We start from the raw sequence: 25637 nt of genomic DNA on the forward strand, positions 1-25637 counted from the left end.
ATGATCCCAACACCCACATCATATATGTTGAAGAAACCAAGAAACCAATGTTTTTTTTTTTTCTTTTGTTTCTGAAATTCTGCTTTTGCTTCATTGTTTGTAACTGAAAAGTGAAAACGGTTTAACCGTCACGTCATTGGTCAAAAAATACAATAACCAAGATTCAACGGTTAAAACCAAGGTTGTGCTACTTATGAATCTGAAGCTTCCCAGAAATTGCAGAACAATGAAGGTGCAGAAAACTATGCCTCAAACGTCCTGTTATTGGTCAGTAAGTTTTATTACAAGATGATTACAGAAAACAATAGATGCAAATGAAATAAAAAATAAAAATGGAAATACCAAAATTAATTTACAGAGATCGATCAGAATTACCACGAGAAATTAACACAAAAAGGATGATCAAAGTTGAAGCTTGAAAAAGAAGAGGAGAAAAGAGGACAGAAACAGTGCATGTTGGTAAGCAAGGATTATACGACTGATGAAATGGAAAAGAAAGAGAACAAATGGGGCATATGAAAACATGTTTCGTTTCATCAACAGGAAATATAAAACAGCTTACTAATTACAATCAATTTGACAGTAATTAAGATTTAGAAATGTGAATTATTGTGTTTCTGTGCGTACTTGCAGAAATATATCAACTGTTTTGCATGATCAAAGGTTAAATATGCATTCGCAGATGTCAACCAGAACACATGAGCAGTGAACGATAATTTGGCAGTTAAATATTTTGAGTGTCATTTATGAACACTAAAGCTAAACTAATGCCGTCGAGGACAGCTCAATTGATGTCGATGTGTTATTGATATTGAAATTTAAATCAATTCTAAGATTCTAAAATACATACAGAGCATACTGCAGCTCTTACACAAGCAATTGTACCTCTCACCGAGCTACAGAACACAGTCCCTGCAAAATTTTCTTATATTTCTTCCATTGGCTGCAATTACACGAAAGCGTGAGATCTGGAGCGGTAGCAAATACAGCAGCATCTATGTTAAACATACAACAGAACAACCAAACATGGGGATTCAGTTTGAAAACACCCTTGAATGGCTGCAGTTAGATAATTCTGGATGGATCCTGGCGGCAAGAAAATACAGACATTTGATGCTCAAACAGATGATTTCACCGTGCAATACCCGGAACTTTACCCACTCAGGAACCATCCGGTGCGTCCTGGCAATGGGATTACAATTATTTGAACCATTGATCTCCAACAACTGGTGATCTCAGGACCTTTGAACCAGAACGGACTGACCCAACCACAACTTTGGGATGAACTTATCTTCACAAGGATCTTTCATTCCTCAAATGCTTGCATACAAATCTTCTCCAGCAGCAATGGCCAATCCTCTCCAAGTTGCTGTGGATTTAGCTCCATTGCAACCTTAAAATCAAGCAAAGATATTGAGCACCGAGATCTTTGCTCTTCCACGGGCCCACTGCTGCTCTGTATATGCATATGATTGCTTGGCCACATGCCGTTGATAATCTTTCCTTGAATCTGCTGCTGCAGCTGCTTTGGTGCAGCATTCTTTTTTGCCTCTGATGTAGACCTTCCTCCCACCAACTCAACGCAGGATCTAATCATTCGCTTTAAGTACACATCCAACACATTATTCAGCATATTGGCACATTCTGTAGAAACACCTCCAAGACCCTGTGCTGCAGCAATCTGCTCCATGCGTCTTCTAAGTGTCTCCGTATCGGACAATCCCCCACTGTCATAATAACTAACAAAATCACAGCTGCTACCAACTGGAAAAGCTTTGCGGGCCCCACCTACACTGGCTGGGTAGAATGGGATCCCCAGTGGCGCAAGTAGAGGACTTCTTGAGAAACTCATGCGGTTTGATTGTTCTCCTTCTTCCTCTTGATCAATAACAGCTAAGTCAGTCTGGTCTTTGCTGTGTATCCGCGGTTTTTCTATGGGCCGCCGAACTGCACCATCTCTTTCACTGCCAGGTAGCTCAGCAACTGGTTGGAAACGTTGCATTGGTCTCTGATGATCAAATGCATGCACATCCCCGTTTTCCACAATAAACTTACCGCCATTATCATCGGCACCAGTGGGATGATGTGATACAGTATCTACCTTCCCATTTGGTCCAAGTGGGCTTGGCCTATCCCTTAGCTTCCATTCGCGTATCCCGGACCTACCCTTTCGTGGGGACACTGGCAACGCCCCATTCGACCAAGCGGGTACATTTTGATTTTGATGCGAAAAGAGGCTTTGTTCCTGCCCATCTTCTCTACTTGGAGAACTGTTTGCAGCTTGTATCCCAGGCTTCGCAGGAACTGGTGAATGGACTGGTGGTGGGGTCTCGGCATGGCATGCATTCTTCAAGACTGACCGTATGAAATGATTGTGCAGTGGCAAGTTCTCACTCCCGAGCACCCGGTGACACAACTTGTCAAATTCTTTCTTGCTCAGCTTCTGACTCAACAACCTGTTCAAGTAATAAAAATACCGCCTTGACCTCTCGGCCCCAATCCTTTTCACTATCTGTGCTTTCAGATCACCCAAATCAATTCTAGAGAACTGCTGAGGTTGCATTTCTCAAGAAACAGATTCATACACCATCCACAAGAAACAACTAATCCCCCCGAAACCGCACCAGAAGCCAAAATTACCGTTATTACTGTTTCCAGAAAACCCAGAATTTGCACTCCTCCATATCCTTCATTGCAAATCAATCCTCATAACTCTGCATATGCCCACAAACAGAGGCAAACTATCTACCATATAAAAAAAAAACCCCAAAACCCCCAATCTAGAACCGGAATTCGGTTAACCCTGTATCCAAAAGACCCAAAATTGCCCCACCCACGAGCCATACAATGCAAACCCAAATCCCATCTTCTCAATCCCAAAACCCTAGAGATCAACCCAAGTAACAAAGCTCGCTAAATCCCAACAAAACTATACACAATCAAGCTTAATTAATAAAAATAACCTTTACAAATAAAAAACCCTAACTTGGAATCACCAAAAATTCGGGTTCGAACTCCTCGCAAACTTGAATTACACCACCCCGCCAATCCGAACCCAGATTTTAATTTCCCCCAATTCGCAAGCTTTCAACTTCAAGACGCGAAATTTGAAGTCGGGGGAACGAGATCAGTGACTTCGGCGTATTGAAGTTGAAGAAACAGAGCTCGAATTGCAGGAAAATCGAATTCGAACAAAAGGAGAAAGCGCAATGAAGCGCCAAAAAAAAAAGCAGACAAATCAAATAGTGAAAAGCTGGAAGAGTGTTTGTGAGAGAGGGGTTTTGGGAGATTGATTGAACTCTGACCTTATCGAGCTTCTTCGACGAATTGCAGAGAAAAATCGAACCTCAGTGACTTCGGAACTTTGCCTTTCGCTTTCTATCTCTCTTGGGCTTTTTTATTTTTGAAATTTCTTCACTGCTTTTTTATTTTTTTTGTATTTTTTGGGTGTTTGCTGATTTTTATTCGAACTTCCGCTCTGTGTAGCTCGATCGCTTCTGCTGATACTCTCTCTCTTTCTCCTTCTTTTGATTTTCTCTCTCTTCCTTCTCTTCTTTCTCGGTGTTTTTTCCTTCTTATTTCTGTATTTTTGTTTTATTTTAAAAAATACTTACCATATTTGTTGTGTTTTGGGAAGTTTTATTACATTAAATTTGAAAATCTTATTTTTTTTTAAGAATTAAGTCTATGGAGTGGTAAATTGCTTTGGTGGCAATGACGTTTTGCCGTAGTAGCGGAAAGTAATTATACTTATGCACCATGATGTAATGTCGATCTTTACCGATTCCTCTCTTCTAACAATTAACTATTTAACCTACTAACGCTATCGTTTGTCAAAACAAAAATCATTGCATCTCGAGTTCATATCATTCTCTCTCTTCATTGTAGCTTAGAGTAGCATTCTCGTTTGTATTAAGAAAAATATTAAGTCCACGTATCACTCTTAGTGTAGATAATATCGTTTGTTAAAAAAAAAAAAATTCGTTTGATAATTATTTTGTTTTTAGTATAAATTTAAACTTTTAATTCTTAAAAAAACAAAAAACAAAATAGTTATTTAAAAAAATGTACGTACAATATGAACTATTTGTAATTTAGGAACGTAAATTGATGGCCGTTACTTATCTTTTAAAATGAGCGACATATAATTTTTGAAGAACAAATATTTGATCAATTTAGTGACAAGAAACGTCAAGATGACGAGCAACAATGACGTCCAAATATAAATAAACCTTCTTTAACCATGAATTTCATTATTTATGTGACTTACTACTAACGCATATTTTAGCACCTCAGTTTTTTAACAACTTTTTCAAATTCAATTTTAAATGTTCTATCTGATAAAATAAATAAATAAAAATTAGAATGCAACCAAAAATTTCTAAATTATATGATGTTATTCGAAAGCTTAATCTTACAATATTTGTGAATTTGTCCAAATCTTGTACCTATTTCTTTTTGTTATCTAAAAAAAACAGAATTCTCTGTTTTTCTTGGTTAGGTCAACAAAATATGTTTAATTTTTTTTAGAAAAGAAAACTTATTTTCAACAAAAAAAATATTTATAACGGAGGTAAGAAAATAAGGTGAATTTCTTGGCGGCCCGTCTGCGAGCGAAAGACGTGGAAGTTTTAACCTGGCGGCCCAGTTCGTTACCTGACTTTATGCTCGGGTTCGGGTCAAGTAATTTTACCCGACTTTCTACAAAATCCCTAATTTTTGTGATTCCGGGTTAGTCCGACCCATTCCGAGCATCTTCTTCTTCTTCTTCTCTCTTTCCTCTCTCTCTTTCCTGTGAGGAATGGATTACAGCGACGACGCAGAAGAGCATTTCAGGCGGAGATCGAGGAAGATGGCGTATCTCGGAGACCCATCTCGCAGGGTCAGTTTTTTCTTTCGTTTGCAATTCTCCGTTTATTTTTACTTTAAATTGTTATGTTTGCTGAGAAATTGATTGGATTTTTCGATTTTTTTCTTCATATTTTATACGAATTGCTTCGCAATTTCTGTTAAATACTGCAGCAGTTTGAATCGCTGAGCGGACGTTCCTATGCCCCAGGAGAAATGGTATTAATTATCATTTATCACTCAATTTATGTTATTTTGCAGTGTAGAATTTTCAATTTTCAAGTTTTAATTTTTGAGTTAATTGAAATGTGTTTTTGGTGATGGTCACAGTCAAATTTTTGTTACTTATCAGTGCTCTGGAACTCTGTACGTATTTGTCACAAAGATTATACTTTTGTGTTATTTTGTAACAGGGTTATATGCAAGAGGAAGATATTTCGTTAGACGCCATACGAGCTAGATGTGAGCAACCCTTTTCGTATTCGTATTTTATTGTCTTTGTTCTTTATGACAAACGTTTACAAGAATTCTTGCTTGTTGTGAAGGCCATTGAAGCTTTTCTTGTATTTGACAGGGACAAATGTTCTCAAAAGGCATAGCGAGTTAGCGGAGCGTCTTTCTAGGTAAAGTATTCGTGGAGCAATTTGTTAAGTCTTTATTCACCATGTCGTTTTTGGTTATTGTGAGATCGTAGTGTATTTTTATGGAACTGTCATTGCTTTCAAATATTATGGAATGCTCGTATAAAATTCTTTTGAGTGACTTCAAATAATTAAGGCCTTTCTGGCGATGCTTCCTCTAGGCGCAAGGATATATGCTTTTTGTATACTTTGTTTCCTTTGTTTTCATTTTCTTTCTCATGCTAGAGTTTCACTTACTGAATCTATTTAGAGATTACTTGTGCAATGAAATAGGAGAAAAGAATATCATCGAAGAGTGGAAGAAGGAAGTAACAAATCTACTAAGAATTCTTATCGTATGCCTATGTTTATAACTGCAGGCATTTTAGATGCTATGGCCTCACCCAAATGAAGTCCAGTTGTTCCTTTGATTATCTAAAAAATGTGGGTAGCATTATTTCTTCATATCTTTTTATTTTGAGTATGAATTTGATTATGATTCGTGGGTCACTGAAATTCCAAATATTTTTCGAAAAAGACTAACAAGTTTTTGAATAACCTGATAGTCTCCTGTGATTTTTGTGAATTTGGGACAATCAGCTACTTCGGGATTCTGGAATCAGTAATGCAATTTTATGTTAATATTCAAAAGAAATTTAATTATAATAAAATAAACCCGCACTATGGTTGTCGGGCTTCTTGCGATTAAATGTTAAAGATGTCTTAGCTGACTTTGTAGCAAAGAGTTGTCTAAGCTGTTTGAAAGTAACTTTAGTAGTATTTATCTTGTATGTGTAAGCATATATGTGCAATTGTGCATACATATATTGCAGACACACGCATGCGTATATACATGCTTACATATAAAATACGCCAGTGAAAAAAATACTTGGCACATGCCCCTGTCTATGTTTATTTCTTTATGAAGTGTGGATATAAGCCTTAATAAAATAGGCGAAGAATTTGATGACGATTCTATGTGTGTGCCTTACTGCCTCCAAAGAAAAAGGCGCCCTTGTTCATCATTATTCCAGTTAGAGATAGAATCGTAATTATTGGTGGACGTGTATATTACTACTACTAATTTATTAATGATTCTATTGTTTTAACAGGGATGCCGACAAGATAATTTATGAGCGTCTACAGAAGGAATTTGAAGCTGCACGGGCTATACAAACTCAAGGTATCTTTAAAAAGTGTTATGTTTAATGCTTCATTTCAAATGTAATTGGAATCAATAGTATCTAGCTTTGCATTATGTCAAGTTACTCATTCTTTCCTTCCCATGTTCCTAAATGCTGTTGGAGGAGAGCACATATGTGGTGTGATACCTCAAGTCCCACATCATTTGTGCACTGTGGTCATCTTTGGTATATACAGGTCTAAGGAACCCAACCACTATCGGGTTGGTATTTTAGTTGACCAAAAGCCTGTCGTGGCGAAGTGTGTGATTGAACCTTCTCTTGATGAGGATACCAGCAACTGAAGGGGAAGACTATTATGGCCCCAGTCCCACAAGGGACAAATTAGTGTGCTGTCTTGATGGCTCACCTGTTTAGGAATTATTGTATTGCTCAAAGTCATGGTTCTTGATGGCTCACCTGTGATAATAAGCTTGATTTAAACAATATAACTCATCGAATATTCTGATTTTTTTTTTACCAAGTTTTCCTATTCATTAAGGAGTTGTGTATTGTTTGGGTTGACTTGTGTGAAAACTTTGGTTTATCTTTTGGCTTGAGTAAGAATTGAAATATATCCTTTGTTGCAGAGACTTATTTGGATGGTGAACAATGGAACGATGGACTACTAGCAACAATAAGAGAGCGGGTACAGTTCCATTCAATACTTTAAAGTGATTGAGATTTACTGTGGCTTCCCTAAACTTTTGATGTTAGAATTTGGTGATGGAATTGATATCTCGTTTTCCTGTGTTTCATTTTTCATAGTAAATGTGAAAAATTGCCTAATCTAATTGGTCTAGACTTTAATCAGGTTCACATGGAGGCTGAAAGAAAGGCAATGGAGGGAGACGTAAACATGTTGCCTGGTCAAGAAAAAATTACGTATAAAATCGGAAATAAGGTAATTTTGAGAAGTTTGTTTCAATCAGTAACTGGAGGATTGTCCCTATGCCAGCAAAGAAGCCTTTCTGGTCGTAGAATAACTGTGCATTGTTGTCTATTGGTTCCTGATAATTTAATAATTGTAGATGTAATTTCTAATTGGGAGTGAACATAAATACAAACATTAATGCCAGGATTCATGGTGATTTGGTTATAAGTTATACCCTAGTTGTAGAGTTTATATATTAGATATAGCATACACATACGGTAATCTTTATTTCATAAACTTATTGAGTATTGTTTTTGTGAGAAGTTTCCTGAATATGGGTTTAATATGTGGACAGGTGATTTGCTGTTTGGAAGGGGCAAGAATTGGCATACTGTATGAGACATCTTATGCAGGTATGCTGCGAAGTAATTTATTTTCAATTAGTTAATATTTTCAGTGTCTACTATGGTATCATGTCATTTTTCTATCTGAGATCACTGTTCTGCGGTGTAAAATATTCCATAAGCAAACTGAAGGTAATAGTTGATAAAAGATTGGGGTGTAACAGTTAGATCTACCTCCAATAAGGTTGTAACACATTCATCAAGATGGTTATAGAAAATTACTCTACTTTTGGGAAAAAAATATGTGCTATAAGGTTGTAACACATTCAACACTTGGGCCTTTAGCGGTGGGGATGCTAACTCATCTGCATCTGCAATGACGCAGGAGAACCTTGTGACCTATACCATTGTGTGCTTGAGAGCAAGTCATTTCTTGAGAAGATGACAGTCCTCGAACACACCATTCCGTACTTCTTGCCAATACGAGAAGCAGAAAATGATCTTCTTTCCTCCAATGCTATGGTATGATTGGGTTTGTGCATTAGCCTTGCTGACTCAATATTGTGCCCCTGGTCTGATTATTTGTCGTTGATGATGTGCTTTCAGAAATTTATAGATTACATTGGAGAGATGTTACAGGCTTATGTGGACAGAAGGGAACAGGTATGCTGTTGGCTTATGTAAACTAAAATTTGTAATTATTAGAATATGCAAAAATAGTTAGTTAGAGGAGGGTGAAGGGTGGGTTTCCCTGCCTTGTTACCAAATATTGAAGAGATAAACATATGCTGGATGAGATGTGCAAATTAGAGACGTGGGATTGAGGGGTGGGTGGGTTGGACACTATAGCTTTGTTCCATTACACCTATTTATTTAATTGTTTACTACTCTTAACTTCACTGATTGTCATGCAGGTTAGGCTTGTCAAGGAGTTATATGGGAATCAGATCAAAGAAATTCATTTTACCCTTCCCTACAGCTTAATCGTCTTTTCAAAACTTGATTTTGATTGGTTGGTGCTTTGTTCCCCTGCATTATACTGTGTATTTGGATTTTGAAGCATCAATGAAATAATATCTTGATGTGCTAAACACATTCGTAATGATATGTCAGCGTATTCATATTCATTGCCAGTCCCTTTTAGAGTACTTGTATGAGCTGGGTAATTTGTTACTGACGCATCTGAGTTAACATATCTTGGTCTGTCTGGCACTTAATATAGCTTTGTCTTGAGTAGGACAATGATAAATTTGTTCACTTCTATGTATTCTTTTGACAAGACAAAAGTAGTTGATGGTAGCTTTTGCTTTATATATCCATTATCCCATGATATAATCGAATCAATTATTAGTTTACGTGTGGTTGAGTGCCATCTTGGTAGCAGGCATGGTTATGTATACATCATCGCGAGTAAATGTGTTTCCATCATCCTGAAGAATGTGATTTTCTGTTTGCAGCAAGGTGGTTGTGAAGCTTAAATATGCAGAGCTTGTTTCTGTGCTTCCAACTCATGTCAGTGTGGTAGCATGGCCAGTGTGTCAACCCAGAAAAAGCAGTCTAAATATATCATCCATGAACAAAAAGGAAAACGGAACATTGGAAGGTCCAACCACCCTCTTCTATGCAGAGGATGCTTTGCGAAATAAGAGCTTACCCGAAGGTATTCTTTCTGGTTGATGACTTTTTCACTTGCTTACTGCTCTGCCAATATAAATGATGTTTAAAATTTCGATGAACATTTCCCTCAACCTATCTGATGATACTTGGCAAGCTCTGATAAAGTTTTTGGTCTTGGATTACATTTGAAATATAAAAAAACAAACCCGCTGCAACTTTGTTGCTAATGGCAGTAAGGTACTAATTTTCTATGGAAACTTACAAACAAGATTTATGGATCGTAGACAATTTACCGAACAGTTCATGTGCATGCTTTGTGAGCATCTACATTTTCTTATTGTTAGTTTTTCGTATTTGTTTTGTGATCCCACTCCAGCATACGCAGAAATAGTGTTGAATTTGCCCCAAACTCTTCGGGAAATATGCGAGGGGAACTCTTCGTAATGCTACACCAGTCGGAACATCTGGATTTGTACAAAGCCATAGCCAAAAGTGGTGCAGGAATATAGCTCTGGTTGTTTAGCAGTAGAGTACAATAGGACCATATTCGATTTCGGCAATTTGTATATTTGAGTTTCACCTGCTCATTCCGACTGGAATTCTGTATCTTGCTGCCTTGATCTATCTAAATTGTGTCATCGTTTTAATTCACGCCATTTTAGACTTTGACAGCTTCTTACATTCTAATTGACTTCCGCTTTGCCTATAATATCCTCGTCGTCTCACCACCTGGCGCATTCTCATGAACTGCTCAACAGTGCCAGTACTGAGACACCGGGCAAACATTTCAATGAATCAACTTTTATACAAATGATAGGAGTTTGCTAAAATTTAAGTGAAGCATCGTAGAGTTGGAGCAATCTCCTCCGCTACAAGGACGATTACAGAGAGAGGGGAAGATTGGCCCGAGATTCCTCACATCCCCTTCAGGCACCCTATTTTTCAAGGGGTTTGCTTCTGAAACTCCTAAGCAGGTTCATAGAGGCCTAGCATGTGCCCGTCAATACATCGCATGGCTGCAACCTGTAATGTAATCGTATTAAAATCTCAGCATCCAGGGTACCGACTAGCGATGATAGAAGAATAAATGATCGCAATGGTTTCGTTCAGAAATTTAGTCATCACCTTGCCGTGAACTTCATATTTGATAGGGCCATCGAGTTCAGCTCCCAACGCCATCAACTTGGTCACCGTTTGATTAATGTCTGGCACCGTGAAGGACAAAAGTGAAGAGTTTCCGCTCTGCATCACATGATCCCTGTCAAACATTCATCATTAGCAGATGCCATTTCCTTCCAAACGCAAAGCTCAAATCCAATTACTGTGCCACATTACCAAAACTAGCATGAACCATAAAATAAATACAAAATTAAAAAAAAAAAAAAAAAAAAAACCAAGAAATTTTGATGTTTTACGTTGAGTTGGGTCTCTTTCAACTATACCCTTTTTACGAAAAACACGAACGAACGGTAACATTTGCGGCAAAGAACGTGTAAGCATCTGGTTTAGACAAATCATCAAACACCTGGTGTGCATCGAGCACCCAGTCTCGGAGAAGGGAGAGAGGAATTTACTTGGGGGATTGCATGAGGGAAAGCTTGAGCGGGCCGGACTGGAGCTCCGCCCATCGAAGAGTGCAGACATTGACGGTGAAGTCCAACCCTTCGGCGTAAAACCGAGCGGCTTTTGGCACGTCCTTGTGCAGCTGCAGTAGCCACCTAAACGACGCCGCTGCCATTTTTCCCTCGCTTTCTAGGCTGTGTGCTGACCGAGGGAAACTGACTCAGTGTCACTGGTTGTCGTTGTCTTGACTGACACAAACGGCACGCCGCTTTGAGGGTCCCAATGTCAGATTAGGGCTAAAATTAGATGGGTGATTAACATATTATGAATGAGCCCGAATCTATATAGGTATAGCTAGACTTGAAATTTTGGACCCGACCTGTTAGTCCTACCCGACCCGATATGTTAATATTAGTATTTGAGTAAATGCTTAATGGATCGGGTCGCTAACAGATGAACCCGTTAAATAATGAGTCACTTTGGGTCAACCCGTTAGCACCATTTAGTTGATAATGTTTTAGTAATTTCTGCAAAGTCTTAACAATAAAAAATAAACTCTATAAAAAAAAAATTGTTAATGGGTCACCTGTTAAATAATTGTTAATGGATGACCCGTTAACTTAACGGGTCAGATTGAACCCGATCCAAACCTGATAAACCCAACTCGTTTACAGGTCTAGGTATAGCTCAGCTTATAGTGGTCTCCCCTCTAAACTATCGAATTTAAATCTCATCTCTAAACTATTGAGATAATTCTTGATATACAATAATTTTCTTTGTCTGAACGTTAATGTTTTGAATTTCATCTAACTTCCATGGCCGATCAACCGACTCGTTATACTTTAAGATCAAGTTGCGCCTTATCTTCGCTCGACTCCTATTTTCATAAATTTTCTTTTCCAATTTTTGACCTAATTCTAGACATGATTGCTTCTTTTAGGGTATTAAGAGATTCTACAAACTTATGTTTCATGTTTGAACTTTCAAAAGTGTTGGATGATTGTATCTTTAAATCTAAGTGAGAAATCAGTATCAATCTAAATATCAGACATTAACGTATGAATAAGAAATAAACAGCTTCGATATACCTATTAAAACTTTGTCTATATTTGTTTTGGCATCTCCTCTCCTCTTTTTGAAACTATGACAAGTTTTTTTCCCTTTCTATGTAAGAAATGTGAGAAATTTATTAGATATGATATGCCCATGACGCAATTGTCAGCAAATAGCATTTGGCAAGACATAGAAGGTTGCTTTTTTGCTTTGATTCAGCAATATTACTTATTGAACCATGTGGGCTGCCCTATATTCAAACAAAGATAATATTCCATTGTAACTAATATTTTATTTTCTGGGTTATCCACGTGGCAATGTTTGAAGGTTGCTATTGTGGAAACGAGCAATTTTTGTTCTATTCATACGATCACGTAGTTTTATTATTTCACTCAAATTATAACACATAAATTTGTTTTTTTTTATTAATATACTCAAGAAGTATAGCATATCAACATTATTGTCTATTTTTATTACAACACATGAAATAATATACTATGTGACTTGTATTCTTATACCTATAAACAATTTCACTCTACAAAAAAGCAATACAACATTTCTCACAACGATTTTAATTGTTGGGTAAATCTTGTTGTAAAACTAACTATTGGGGGAGAGAGAGAGAGTGGCCGGCTATAGAAGACAGATATATTATTTTTTTGGTGAAGATAGAAGAGAGATTTGATGGGTAAATCTTGTTGCAAAACTAACTACTCGGAGAGATAGAGAGAGTGGTCGGCTAGAGAGGAGAGAAAGAGAGAACGGCTTGAGGAATTTTGGATGTAATTGTTTATGCTTTGTATGTTTATTTATACTAATTATGATAAATTTTACTTACCTACAAATAATACCCAAAAAAAAAAAAAAAACTTCTAAATCCGATAGAATTCCTTCTAGTTAATAGAATTACACCAGTTATAAACCATTCTTTATAACCTACTTTAAAGCTTTATTTTTATAATCTTTATACACATCATTTGTTGTTCCTCAAGGACCACATGACAACAGGAATGAGAGACAGATAATTTGGATTTAGCATGTCTTCTTTAGAGCAGTTATGGCCTTTTATGCATTTTTCTGAGTACTATCTGCTTGTCATGTGCCAAATAGCACATAGATTGGACAATGACACTCCCACAATACCCAATTACTTTACTTTAATATTTCACAATACGACAGCTTATGGAACAAAAACTTTAATAAGGCAGTATGATTATTTAAATGGTCATATAATCTCACAAAAGAACGGATTTTACTTTATTTAGGTACCATCCCAGCATACCTAAGTATAACTTTCAATGTGCATGAACTCTTTATATGTAAAAGTGATTGCCATACTGACTATCCCACCACCAAAGCTTAGTTATTCCGAGAGATATTTTCTCTCTTCCTATAGCACTCAGTTACATGATCATCACCACTTGATCTTCTTGAGGACTATAAGAAAATTACAATATATAATATAGAACAATATGTACGGTTGTATGGAAGAATCTAAAATTGAAAACCCTAAACATCCAAAAATCCAGACATCTTTATCAGCATGCCAGCGTGCTTGCCATTTTGTCACATCATTTTTTCAAATCCAACTCCTTTCCATCCAAGCACTCCTTTAGACCATCTTCAAACCTGGGCTAAAAACCAAATTACCCCCCAAACACTCTCCAACCCATGTTAAAATTTTAGGCTAAATGCCAAATGTTATTTCTGGGCCAAATACCCCCCGGGCTAAATGCCAAATGTTTATCGGAATTTAAATTTTTTTATATTAAAATGTTCATAAAATTAATTTACAATAATCTACATATTTAAAAAAAAATTGATTCAAGAAAAAAATTAGCCTAAGTTCATTCTTTAATAATTCCGGGCTAAAATTTTAGTGCAGAAGGGTTGAAGCAGAAAATATGTTTCTGGGCTAAAAGCCAAATTTTCCGAGCTAAAAAAATTGACTTTTAGCCTAAGGGTTGGAGATGGTCTTAGACCAACTCCAATGGTTGGGCTAAAAACTAAATATTTTAACCCGAAAAATTTAGCTTTTAGCCAAGAAACAGCTTTTCTGCTCTAACCGTTCTAGCCTAAAATTTTAGCCCGGAATTATTAATGAATGAACTTAGGCTTTTTTTTTTGTTAAATTAAATTTAAAAAAAAAATGTAGATTATCGTAAATTAATTTTATAAACATTTTAATCTAAAAATAAATAAATTCTGATAAATATTGAAAATTTTAAATTACGATTTTTGGGCTAAATTTCGGAGGGAATATGGCCTTGGTTTAGCATTTAGCAGTAGCCCAAATTTTCCCCTTGGGTTGGAGTGGGTTTGGGGGAAAATTTTGGGGAGTAATTTGGCTTTTAGCCCACCATTGGAGTTGGTCTTATGAGTTTTTATTTATTTATTTATTTAAATTTTTTGTCTTATTATTCTTTAAATTTAACTTCTCATTATTTTCTTTGAATATTCTTCACAGACAAAGCCACCTCACGTTAATTAACCTTTATATAGACATGCTTCACATGCATGACACTAACGCAATCAAGAACCTACTGTATTCAACTTTTCAAATGAATTCCAAAAGCACCTTCTATCTTCCTTTACTCTTTCTTCTCCTCCTCCTCAAAAGCACCTTTGCTCAACTTCATGTAGAGCACTACAGAAAATCATGCCCTAATGTTGAATCAATTGTTCATGCTGCAGTCAAGCTGAAGTTTGAGCAGACTTTTGTCACAGCCCCAGCCACTCTCCGGCTCTTCTTCCACGATTGTTTCGTTCAGGTAACTTTGATCTTTCATACATAAAACTTGCATTTTTTCGTTGCTTCGAAGTTCTTTCGTGCTATCAGAGATGTATGTGCAATGTGTGTGAAGTATTTTGTTTTTTGGATAGGGATGCGATGCTTCAATAATGCTAGCGTTTCGGAACAACTCAGCGGAGAAGGATAATTCGGATAACCTTTCACTCGCCGGAGACGGGTTTGACACGGTGATCAAAGCCAAGGCTGCTGTTGATAGAGTGCCTAATTGCAGGAACAAGGTTTCTTGTGCTGACATTCTGGCCTTGGCCACAAGGGATGTCATAAGACTGGTAAAACAAGCACAATTTTGTCTCTTCAACGCTTTAAAGCTTCACAATTTTACAGTTTTACTGAGAAAAATGAGAACTTTTCATACACTGTAAAAATCCACAACTACTGCTGTTCAGTGCATAATCCATTTTCACCTCAATGTGGGGGTTTTTTTTTTCTTCACAATTTTACAGTTTTACTGAGAAAAATGATAATTTTTCATACACTGTAAAAATCCACAACTATTGCTGTTCAGTGCATAATTCATTTTCACCTCAATGTGGGGTTTGTTTTTGTGGGTTATGAACTTTTAACCTCTGAGGGTGAATCTTGGCGCAACTAAAAGGTTGCTCCTTTGTGACTAAAAGGTCACATGTTCGAGTCGTGGAAACAGCCTCTTTGCAAAGCAAGGGTAAGACTGTGTACGATATATGTTCTCTCCCACTCTCTCCCTCCCAACTCTTGCAAAGCGGAGAGCCTTGTTGGTCTAAAGTCGCCTCTTTTTTATGAACGTTTAACCTCTATGCTAATCGAGTTCAAAAGCAATTTGTTCCTTTTTACTGCTTGAAAAAGGAATATATTTTTTCCTAAAGGTCACTGATTAAGTCAAAAGTTATGCGTGTTTTTACTAATCAAATCATACTAAGTAGAGAATTAGAGAAAGTTTAGCATATATTCTTTGGGTGCAGACTGGGGGACCATTCTACAAAGTTGAATTGGGAAGACTTGATGGGAGGACTTCTACAAAAGCAAGTGTGAGACAACATCTTCCCCATCCTGATTTTAACGTAGAAGAGCTTGATTCATTGTTCGCCAAACACGGTCTCTCTCTAACTGATCTTGTCGCGCTCTCAGGTACATAAAGAAAAGTTGTCACGCCCTGAATCCGAAAAAAAATATTTTCACTTCATTTTTTCGTGTCCAGAGCGTAGTTAAAATAAAACATCCATGTGTAACAGGAGCACATACAATTGGATTCTCACATTGCAACAGATTCACTCACCGGATCTACAACTTCAAGAGCAAGAACAGAATCGATCCAACGATGAACGTCGCATATGCAAGGGAGCTCAGAAAAGAGTGTCCCAAAAATGTAGATCCGAGAATTGCAGTTACCATGGACCCACACACGCCGCAGAGATTCGACAATGTGTACTACAAGAACCTTCAGCAAGGGAAAGGGTTGTTCACTTCTGATCAGTCCTTGTTCACTGACACCAAATCAAGAAAAATTGTCAACTTATTCGCAGCGGATGCCGCCGCCTTTGAACGAGCTTTTGTGGCAGCTATGACAAAGCTTGGAAGAGTAGGGATCAAGACCGGAAAGCAGGGTGAGATTAGGCATAATTGCGCTGCTGTGAACTAGATTATTCCGTATATTTATGGTTTTGTTTGCAAAAATTTTATTTGCTAGGCTAATCCACTGAGTTCCATAAGTACTAGTTGCTTATCATAATAATCATCGTTAATGGTTTACCCATGATTGTAGCTCTAGTGGGAGAGAGCATTTATCCGACATCTACTAGGTTCAAATTTCTCTCCCTTTCTTGTGTCCCTTCCCTTGCCACGAAAAAAACAATATAAATAAATTACGATAAAACTATCTTTCATTCTTTGCCTCTGTAAAATAAGAGATTTCTTAGTTAGGGAGTTTCGTGTCCGGCCACCCGTGCGCCTGAGACACACAAGAGGATCGGACCTCCATCCACCACTAGACTTAATTGCAGGGATTCTCCTTAAGTTGTTTTGAGCGGACTGATGACGTGGCACGAAAACCTGCCCAAAATTTTCACATGTATGCTGGAATTGGATCCTATCCAGGCAAAGCCTCGGGATCCTCCTAACCAAACAACACGAGATTCAACGGCTACAAACATGAGGATTCCTCTAAAAATTATAATAATTGTAGCCGTTGGATCAAAATTCAACGGCCCGTGTTGTCTAGTCAGGAGGATCCCGAGGCATTGCCTCGGAGAGGATCCAATTCCTTACATGCTATATCTTCACCCTTTCATTGGCTGTCATAAACTATAGCATTCCCTTGTTTTTGTTTTCTTTAATACAAGCAATATCGAGGACAAAGTATTTGAACTCGAGACCTCTAATGCTCATCTCTGTATACCATCGCCTTATTTATAACGTAATTATTACGTTAATAAACCACAAACTTTGTAGGGTAAAGTGTTACGCGCATACCTCTCACTTGCTAATTCCATTAAAAACGTTGTGAAATTAAAATTATTGTCCTTGGATTGCAAACTTTATTAAACAACATGAATTAAGCTGCAACAATTGAACAAAGTAAAACTTCACTAAACTACATGAGCCAAAATCATGCTTTGCCCAATAAGATAATTAATATTGACTCTAAAACACAATTTTCTTCTACAGCTTTGAGAAAAGCTTCCAAGAGATGAAATATGCAATTTTTGGTTAAGTCACAATACTGTAATGATTTAGTATCAAACTCGTAAAATTCCATCACGGATTTTGCAAATTTCATATCGACCATCAAAAAAGTGAAAGCTAAGATTTATGTCCTACCCATAAAATATTGGATCCATCCTTATTACTTGCTTTGTAGGCTCCTACTCTGTGCAGTAATGATGCAAAAGCAAGCAGCAGTCACATGAAAAGGCCGACATATGATTAAAAGCAACGAAGCTGTAAAATTCATGTTTTTAGGCTACGAAAGAGGAGAATCCTCTGCCCAATATTTAACATCAAAGGTAAACTAATTGCAACCTAATCTAAAGACACAAGGTTATTGCTATGCGCTTCATCATCATCGTCATTAATTTTCGCTTATCGCTCTTCCGAGGTAGAAGCTTAAGCCTCTCTGTGTTTCCCTTTTGGAAGGCTCGTCAAACTGTATAATGTTGTTGGATTGTATCGATGTCGAGTCCTTTGAGCTTCACAACTGACTCGACGTGACCCTTCAGAGTATGCAACTCCCGAAGCCTGCAAGAAAAATGGAAAACTCTCTTAGAACTCGATTTCAATAAAGAACGAGTCGAACCAGCAAAGGGAAATGATGCAAGATGGAGCATTTTCCCGGAAACAAGACACAGAACCGGCAGATATCATTATCCAGACACGTGCGCTTCTTTATCTATGTACGAGTACAACTGGTCCTTACCTTGCAACCTCAGCCCTCCGCTTGGCTTGTTCTGCAATCTCGGAAAGTTCCCTGTAACTGTTCTTCTCATTGAAAAGGTTGTTCGTCTCAGGTGGCTGAAGACCATGAAGGGTCCTCTGTGCTGCAGCCCACTGTGCTTCTCTTTCCTCTTTTCCATAATCTTTCTTTGTAGTGAAGGCAGTCTGTTGGGAAGGCACAATAAGGTAAATTGTGGCAAGAAACATGAATCTGACTTATATAATGTAGAGTAGCGCTTACAATGTAGCGGAATGCAACATACCTTGTTCTCCAAAAGATTATTCCACGCTTTCCCGCTTTGAATGTATCGGATTGCAAATTTAAGCAAGTCAAGAGGGACATATGTCACTATACTGTAAATCCAGATGACACCAGCCCACCCCCAGCCAGCTCCCTCTATCCGTGCAAAACCCCAGTTTGCATACACTGCTATGAGAGTTGCAACCTGCCATTTTGCAGAATGAGCTATTATAAGAAAAGGAAATTTTGTTTTTTTTGTCGTATGGCCTTGCATTATTGGAAATTACTACGATTACAAAACCTTTGCATCTGGTAGCGCAATTAGGAAATATTATAAACGTAAACGGTTGGCAAAAATGCTTACCAGTTGAGCAATCATGAAAGCTCCAAGTAAGAGAAGTCCAGGGCGTTCAACAAACGACCAGCTGCGAGACCTTGTGACGAAAATAAGGGCTTGGCTCACAATACTCACTTGTAAGTACAACGCTGCCATCATTTGCTCAGGCCTATTTCTCAAAGATCTCACATGAAACTTATCCTGCATTATGAAAAAAAAAAGTGAATAAAATCAGAAGAATGAACACACTTGCCAAAACAACTGTGACCTGATTAGCTTATATATTAATGGAAAAAAAAAAGATTACATTCGTACCGAGAAGAAGTCGGTATCTCTCATAAGCCAGAAGAAGACTACAGTCATTAGTGCCATGTAACCTCCAAGGACAATACCAGTAGCAAAGATCTCCCTCAGTTTCCAGCTGTCTGGCAGTGGAGATGGCTTCACTCGATCCTTTGATATTGTCATGATGGTTCCTGGCAGAAACAAATCGGACACATTTAGAGCTATAGTGTTCTAATTGTAACCTATACAAACAGATAGGCGGATGATCTTACCGTCATTTAGGATGGCAATGATCAATACCATGAAGGGTGCAAAGTCAAACTTCCATATCAAAGCAATGAACATAAATCCAAACTGCATAAATCTTAGCAATGTGAGAACCAACACACAGCCTAAAATAGGAAAACACTAATATCTAAATACCGATCATTGCTTCACTTACCACTATACGTATGGTAATTGAAACAGCATAGATCTGCAAATGGAACAAAATAATTAGAATGGCCTGGGAAAATTTATAAAACACTAGATTTACCACTATACATTTACTCACGAAGATTTACAACTCTACGTATATTCATGAAGATTTACCACTATATCCACTCAATAAACATAAATGTAACTTACAGTATAGTTCTTCATCCTCTGGAATATTGCTCTGCTTGTCAGTACTGCGCTTATGATCACACTTAATCCTGGTTCAGTGAGAACAATATCTGAAGCACTTCTTGCAGCATCAGTAGCATCAGCTACGGCAATACCAATATCTGCTTTTTTCAATGCAGGAGCGTCATTGACACCATCTCCAGTCATTCCACAGATGTGCTTCCTCTCTTGCAGCCTCTTTACAATTTCATATTTGTGTTCTATAATATTAAAAAGATGTGTTAGAACAAGGGTCAATATCAAGTTCAGAACATTCATATACTGTGCACATTTAATTAATAATGAAAAAAAATAGTGGATAATTGTGAGTCTGTCGCCAACAAGTGCTGAATTAAATGTTGCTCTGTCCTCGGTACTTGTTGGCAACACTCACAATTATCCTCAGAACTGGAGTATTTCCAAAGCACTTGGTATTGGTTTAAATTATAAATCATTATGAATGCTATGAACCATCATGAGTATAGGCTGAATTTAAACCAATAACAAGTGCTTTGGAAATGCAAACTACTACCAAGAAAGCTTCTCATTAAACAGATTGCATGTTTAATTAGAAAGCAGAAAGAACAAAGAAGTTCCGGTAGAACCCACCAGGAAACACTCCAGCAAATCCATCAGCCTTCTCAATCAACTCGTCCACAGGGAGGGAAGCTATGGCTGCATCCTTGTCTTGGCCAAGTAATGCGGAAGACGGGTACATGTTTGTTCCCATACCAAGCCTCCTTCCAGTTTCCTTGCCAATGGCAAGCTGGTCCCCTACACAATGGGAAGAACAAATTACAAAGAATGAATAAAGCATCGAAATTCCCCAGGCAGGAGAAAAATGGGAGGAGGAACTACATGTAGTCATAGTTTAAAGGGGCAATGAAGCCTACCTGTAATCATTTTCACATTCACACCGAGATTGAGAGCTCTGCGAATTGTTTCTGCACTGTCATGCCTAGGAGGATCAAATAACGGCAATAAACCAACAAACTGCCATGGTGTCCCTTGACTCTCTTTTGTTTTCTCTGGTACTTGCTGGAGATAAATTAATGACAGAAATGATATCAGGAATTCAGTTGACACAACAATAAGCATATGATAAAGGTTTGTCTTTCAAACCTGTCTTGCAACAGCTAGAGAACGAAGTCCACGTTCAGCAAACTTATCAATCACCGCATGCACCCTTTTCTTGAAATCTTCCTTGCAGTTGCAAAGGGTTAATATCTGAGGATAAGAAATATCTGCATTTGTTATGTCCGGAGAGGGATATTTTTCCCCAAATCAATGGCTAGAATTGAGTTAAGACAAGGTTACCTGCTCAGGGGCACCTTTGCTAGCCCGATGCCAATTTCCATCGGAATCGATGTAGGTCAGAGCAGTTCTCTTGTCTACGGGGTTGAATGGTAGGAAATGGATTTCTCTTATACCAGCTCGTGCCTGCCCAATTTATTATACAACACAGAAGATTAGATTATGAAAGCTTGGACCATAAAGTAATGATAAAGTAAAGAAAAGCGAGAGACCAATTACCTCCTTAGGATCAGCAAGCATTCCTACAATTGCAGCATCAATAGCATCCTGATTTTCAGTCCTAGAAGCCCTTGCTGCAAGAAGCATAACATGCTCTTTCTCCACACCCTTGGCAAACACTTCAATCAGATTTCTATCAACTGTGAGCTTGTTCAGGGTCAAAGTCCCAGTCTTATCACTGCAGAGGACGTCCATGCCAGCCATTTCCTCAATGGCAGTCATTCTCTTGGTGATAGCTCCTTGCTGAGAAAGCCTGTGGGAGCCAATAGCCATAGTGACAGATAAAACAGTTGGCATGGCAATTGGGATTCCTCCAATCAAGAGAACCAGCAAATTATCAATCCCTTGCCTGTACTTGCGCCTCTGTATTGGGTACATTACTATTATCTCAATTAGTATCCCCAGGGCAATTGAACAAATGCAGAAGTTCCCAATGGCAGTGAGAACTTTCTGGAAGTGCCCAACTTGATTGGTACTGTCCACCAGATGTGCGGCCTTACCGAAGAAGGTGTGCACACCAGTAGCAATAACAACTGCTTCAATTTCACCCTGTTTACATGTTGAGCCAGAAAACACTTCATCTGAAGGATTCTTAGTAACAGGAAGGGACTCGCCAGTAAGGGCAGATTGATCAATTTTCAGAGGATCACCCTCGAGAAGGCGGGCATCAGCAGGAACAATATCTCCCAATTTGATACTGATTATGTCTCCAGGCACCAAAATTGAAGCATCTTGCTCAGTCCATCGACCATCTCTAAGAACCTACATCAGGTGACCACAAAAAATCAGGAAACTATTCATAAGAATATTGGCAGTACCAATATAAGCATTGTTACAACAATTTTATTTCTTCACCTTAGTCTTGGGAGCTAGACCAGCCATAAGGGCTGCAGCAGCATTACCAGCATTGTTTTCTTCGATGAAACTGATAGTAGAGTTAATGACCAGAAGAACAACAATGCCAACAAAGTCCTGCCAATCAGGAGGCCTTCCATCACCATTTGCCAAGACAATAGCCATCAAAGCAGCAGCTTCCATAACCCATGACAAAGGATTCCACATAAATCCCAAGAACTTGAGCAGTTTGCTCTCCTGTTTACAGAAGACAAAATCATCACAGGTCATACCAAAAAAAAAGTTGGAACAAAAGATTTCAATATGTCAGAAACTGTAACAAACCTTTTTCTCTTCTAATTTGTTTGGTCCAAAGACTTGAAGCCTGTTGGCTCCTTCGTCTGCAGTCAGACCTTCTCTTGTACATTTCAGCTGCTCAAAGACTTCCTCTATCGGAATCCGTTCCTGTGAACAAAATGAACAAATAAACATGAATCAACAGCTCACTTCTTAGGGGTAACTGCATGCAACCAACTGTTTTCTGCAATATGAAATTCAAACAACACCTATTTTCTTTACATGAATTTTTCAGATGATTCCTATAACAGAAACATTTCCATTTCAAAATTTATCTGAATCGTTTGAATGCAGCACCGATATTTAAACCGCATTTGTCATGATACGTTCGGTTCTACACACATACAATTATTTCAAACTAAAAACTTACTGTAAGAATTCACCAATGCACCATAGTTTACTTGTAATTAGCAAAAAAAACAGTTGATGATATTTTAAGATTTTTCTTCAGTCAACAAAAACCTCAACAGTTAGGATTCACAGATTAATAGTCAGTAGATTCACGAAATACATGTGTGGACAGATGGGATCTGCTTTTGGATCACTGCCTCATGTGAACCTTAAAAAAACGCAGGTTCCACGAAGATAAAAAAACAATTGTTTCAAGGACAAAAAGTCAAACACTTCTTTCTCCCTTGTTGACTTCATGACGTAGTAAAATAAAATAATTAAAACAGTGAACAATGATATTTCAACTGCTCATGAACACACTTTTGACCTTATCTTGCATAAACCAAACAAGAACACGGGTAAAATTACAATCATGAATACTAACAACAGCTCTTTTTACCCTACGCACACGCACCCATGTTTATGTCACTTGTTTTTATATTTAGGGTAGTGTTATTCATACGCTTATTTTTACTTCTCACATACTTTTGTGTTAATTTTCTGTCATTAATTTTCTTCAGTTCATTTAATTTAATAATCTACACTAAGAAGCAAGGGATGAGCTTAGCCTTAATGTAGTTCAAATTGGCATGTGACAAGAATCGAACATAAGACCTCTCACTTACAAGCAAAGAGGAATACCACTAGGTCGTAATACTAAATAACAGATAACACTACCCTTTATTTATTCACCGACCAGAAAAAAAATAGTGTGAGATTATCATTTACTACACAATTTAGCTATTCCTCAACAGACATTTAACGTTTGACCAATGAAAACAAAAATTAAAGAAATATATTAAATTATAAATGAAAGATCCAAGCAAATATCAAATATGTAATACAAGGAAGGCAGTCAAAACGCCCAAATCCCAAATCAAAAAAGCAAATAAAATACGCCCAAGTATGGAATAAAATCAACACAGGTCTTCATATGGAATTGTTCAATCTGACAAATCAAAAATTATTCGTTTCTGCATATAAAACTATTTAAGCATCACCAAAAAAAGAGGTGCGTATCAAACACGCGTCAAATAGGGCCCGTGAGGGTAATTTAATATTCGGTTGCCAGCCATGTTCTCTGGTACATCAGCGTTGCGTTGTCAAGCCGCTGATTTCATGCGATTTTCGGGTGCGTATCTCACACACTCCTCCAAAAAGCGCAGACCATATAAATTTTTTAACAAACATTTTCCGAAAGTAAAAACCGAAACAGTCTTTTTAAAAATTATAAACAAATAAAAAGTGCTTGAGATATGGTAGGGAAGCATCTGAGCCGTTCGCTCTGGGCTCTGATCTGGTCCCACCGGAAGGGGAGTCCAAACGGCCCCAACGATTCAGATGGCCTGAAAGTTTGGTGTGTCGTGTCTCTAAGACCATCGCCGAAATGACAGACCAAAAAAAACAGATAAGTCACGCCGCCGATTTAACCACGAAAAATAAGAGATAATTTATAATTTTTTATAATATAAATATTTTATTTTCGAAGAACTGAAAGGACGATGCGAAATCTCCTGCTACCCAAACTGTGATCGTAAAATATCAACAACCGTTTGGCAGGCGAGAAAATTAGCGAAATAAATAAATAAAAGCAAAATGCATCGAAAAATTGAGAAAGAAAGCGGAAAAAATTATAAAAAAAAAAAAATCTTCGAAGCGAGTGAGATGAACTCACGATACTGATACAGAGAAAACCAAATTCCCCAAAAATTCAATTAGATTGGAATTTTGCTTTCCTTTTAGCTTTTTTTCGCGGAAACCAAACACATGCAGCAGAGTTCAAGAGAGAAAAGGAAAGGATATAGATATGGATATATGTATATACCAGATCGACGGACTCGTTTTTTATCTCTTCGAGGCTGATGGCCTTATCGCTGCCCATGGTGGAGGAGTCGCTGGGGAGCTCGGAGGAGGTCAGAGCTGCAGTGAGAGAGGACTTGATTAGTTTTTGAGCAAAAATAAGAGAAAGGAGGCGGAGTATATGTAGTCTGAAATAAAATAAAGCCCTAGAGTCTAGAGAGAGAAAGAGAGAGAGTCCTAGTGAGAGAAGACGTAAGGTCACCTACCATGAAAAGGTTAGAGAGGATGAGGGGAGGAGGGAATGGGGGAATCGGGTTTTCGGGTCTCGGAGCCCGCGGCGGGGGCGGGTGAAATGGTGGGAGTGAGTGAATGAATGAAGGAGAGCTAGGGAGTCCACACTGGCTTGATTTATATACACCTGAGTTTGGGAGTAGGTGGGGATCCACGAGTGGGCCCATATGCGAGCGTCTTTGACCTGCCACCCCTTTGCGCAATGCGGCGCGTGGAGGAATACTGTGGGGACTCCGTGACGGTCATTTTTCTTCTGTTTTTGTTTTGTTTTCTTTTTATTTTACGAGCCGTGATAACAATAGAAATATCAAAATTTTAATTCAAATGATGTCTCAGTATAAGAAATAAATATATTAATCGATATTTAAATAATAATTTAATTATTTACAACCACGTTATTTGATTTGAACTCACACGATCTTAGAAATTTAATTTCCTACTTTAGAGATGCTCACATCACTGTTGATACCATATATTTTTTATTGTAAAAATTAGCGTACAATATACATAAAGATGTGTGATATCCATACACTCATTTTTACTTCTCACACACCTTTTTATTTTTCGGCCGTTTGATCGAATGAAGTAAAGAAGATCAATTGACATA

The 25637-nt window shown here is 37.8% G+C and overlaps 5 protein-coding genes across 9 annotated transcripts; 2 read left to right on the forward strand and 3 right to left on the reverse strand.

The window, feature by feature from the left end:
- Window positions 1–760: 760 nt before the first annotated feature.
- Window positions 761–3562, reverse strand: LOC103456096 (uncharacterized). The gene has a single exon (XM_008395730.4). The coding sequence runs from the start codon at window positions 2561–2563 to the stop codon at window positions 1307–1309; it is 1257 nt and encodes a 418-aa protein (XP_008393952.2). The 5' UTR covers window positions 2564–3562; the 3' UTR covers window positions 761–1306.
- Window positions 3563–4583: 1021 nt separating this feature from the next.
- On the forward strand, window positions 4584–10140 carry LOC103456095 (uncharacterized). Of its 5 annotated transcripts, none has more exons than XM_008395726.4 (13): window positions 4584–4882; window positions 5023–5067; window positions 5262–5310; window positions 5423–5471; window positions 6581–6651; window positions 7240–7298; window positions 7464–7553; window positions 7879–7936; window positions 8253–8389; window positions 8474–8530; window positions 8782–8879; window positions 9325–9527; window positions 9861–10140. In XM_008395726.4, exons 1-13 carry the CDS (start codon window positions 4802–4804, stop codon window positions 9926–9928), a joined length of 1065 nt encoding a protein of 354 aa, XP_008393948.2. In that variant the 5' UTR covers window positions 4584–4801; the 3' UTR covers window positions 9929–10140. The 5 variants fall into 5 exon arrangements, with proteins under 5 accessions (XP_008393948.2, XP_070669611.1, XP_008393950.2 ...); XM_008395728.4 differs by having other exon boundaries at window positions 4717–4882; window positions 9870–10140; XM_008395727.4 differs by having other exon boundaries at window positions 4719–4882; window positions 5026–5067.
- An 81-nt stretch (window positions 10141–10221) lies between these two features.
- LOC103456094 (uncharacterized) lies at window positions 10222–11361 on the reverse strand. Its single transcript, XM_008395725.4, has 3 exons — window positions 11059–11361; window positions 10610–10742; window positions 10222–10507 (listed from the first exon to the last, which is right to left on the reverse strand). Exons 1-3 carry the CDS (start codon window positions 11220–11222, stop codon window positions 10451–10453), a joined length of 354 nt encoding a protein of 117 aa, XP_008393947.1. The 5' UTR covers window positions 11223–11361; the 3' UTR covers window positions 10222–10450.
- A 3217-nt stretch (window positions 11362–14578) lies between these two features.
- On the forward strand, window positions 14579–16771 carry LOC103431339 (peroxidase 16-like). The gene is made up of 4 exons (XM_008369488.4): window positions 14579–14871; window positions 14984–15181; window positions 15851–16016; window positions 16121–16771. Exons 1-4 carry the CDS (start codon window positions 14605–14607, stop codon window positions 16525–16527), a joined length of 1038 nt encoding a protein of 345 aa, XP_008367710.2. The 5' UTR covers window positions 14579–14604; the 3' UTR covers window positions 16528–16771.
- Window positions 16772–17786: 1015 nt separating this feature from the next.
- Window positions 17787–25188, reverse strand: LOC103456100 (plasma membrane ATPase 4). The gene is made up of 17 exons (XM_008395735.3): window positions 25006–25188; window positions 24765–24859; window positions 22538–22657; window positions 22214–22450; window positions 21359–22120; window positions 21143–21265; window positions 20948–21052; window positions 20719–20863; window positions 20435–20599; window positions 19808–20046; window positions 19623–19655; window positions 19453–19534; window positions 19211–19371; window positions 18923–19096; window positions 18581–18763; window positions 18301–18482; window positions 17787–18122 (listed from the first exon to the last, which is right to left on the reverse strand). The coding sequence occupies exons 2-17, from the start codon at window positions 24819–24821 to the stop codon at window positions 18026–18028; spliced, it is 2865 nt and encodes a 954-aa protein (XP_008393957.2). The 5' UTR covers window positions 24822–24859; window positions 25006–25188; the 3' UTR covers window positions 17787–18025.
- Window positions 25189–25637: the final 449 nt, after the last annotated feature.

This window comes from Malus domestica, chromosome 15 (genome assembly GCF_042453785.1).
Source record: "Malus domestica chromosome 15, GDT2T_hap1".
Taxonomy (NCBI): Eukaryota; Viridiplantae; Streptophyta; class Magnoliopsida; order Rosales; family Rosaceae; genus Malus; species Malus domestica.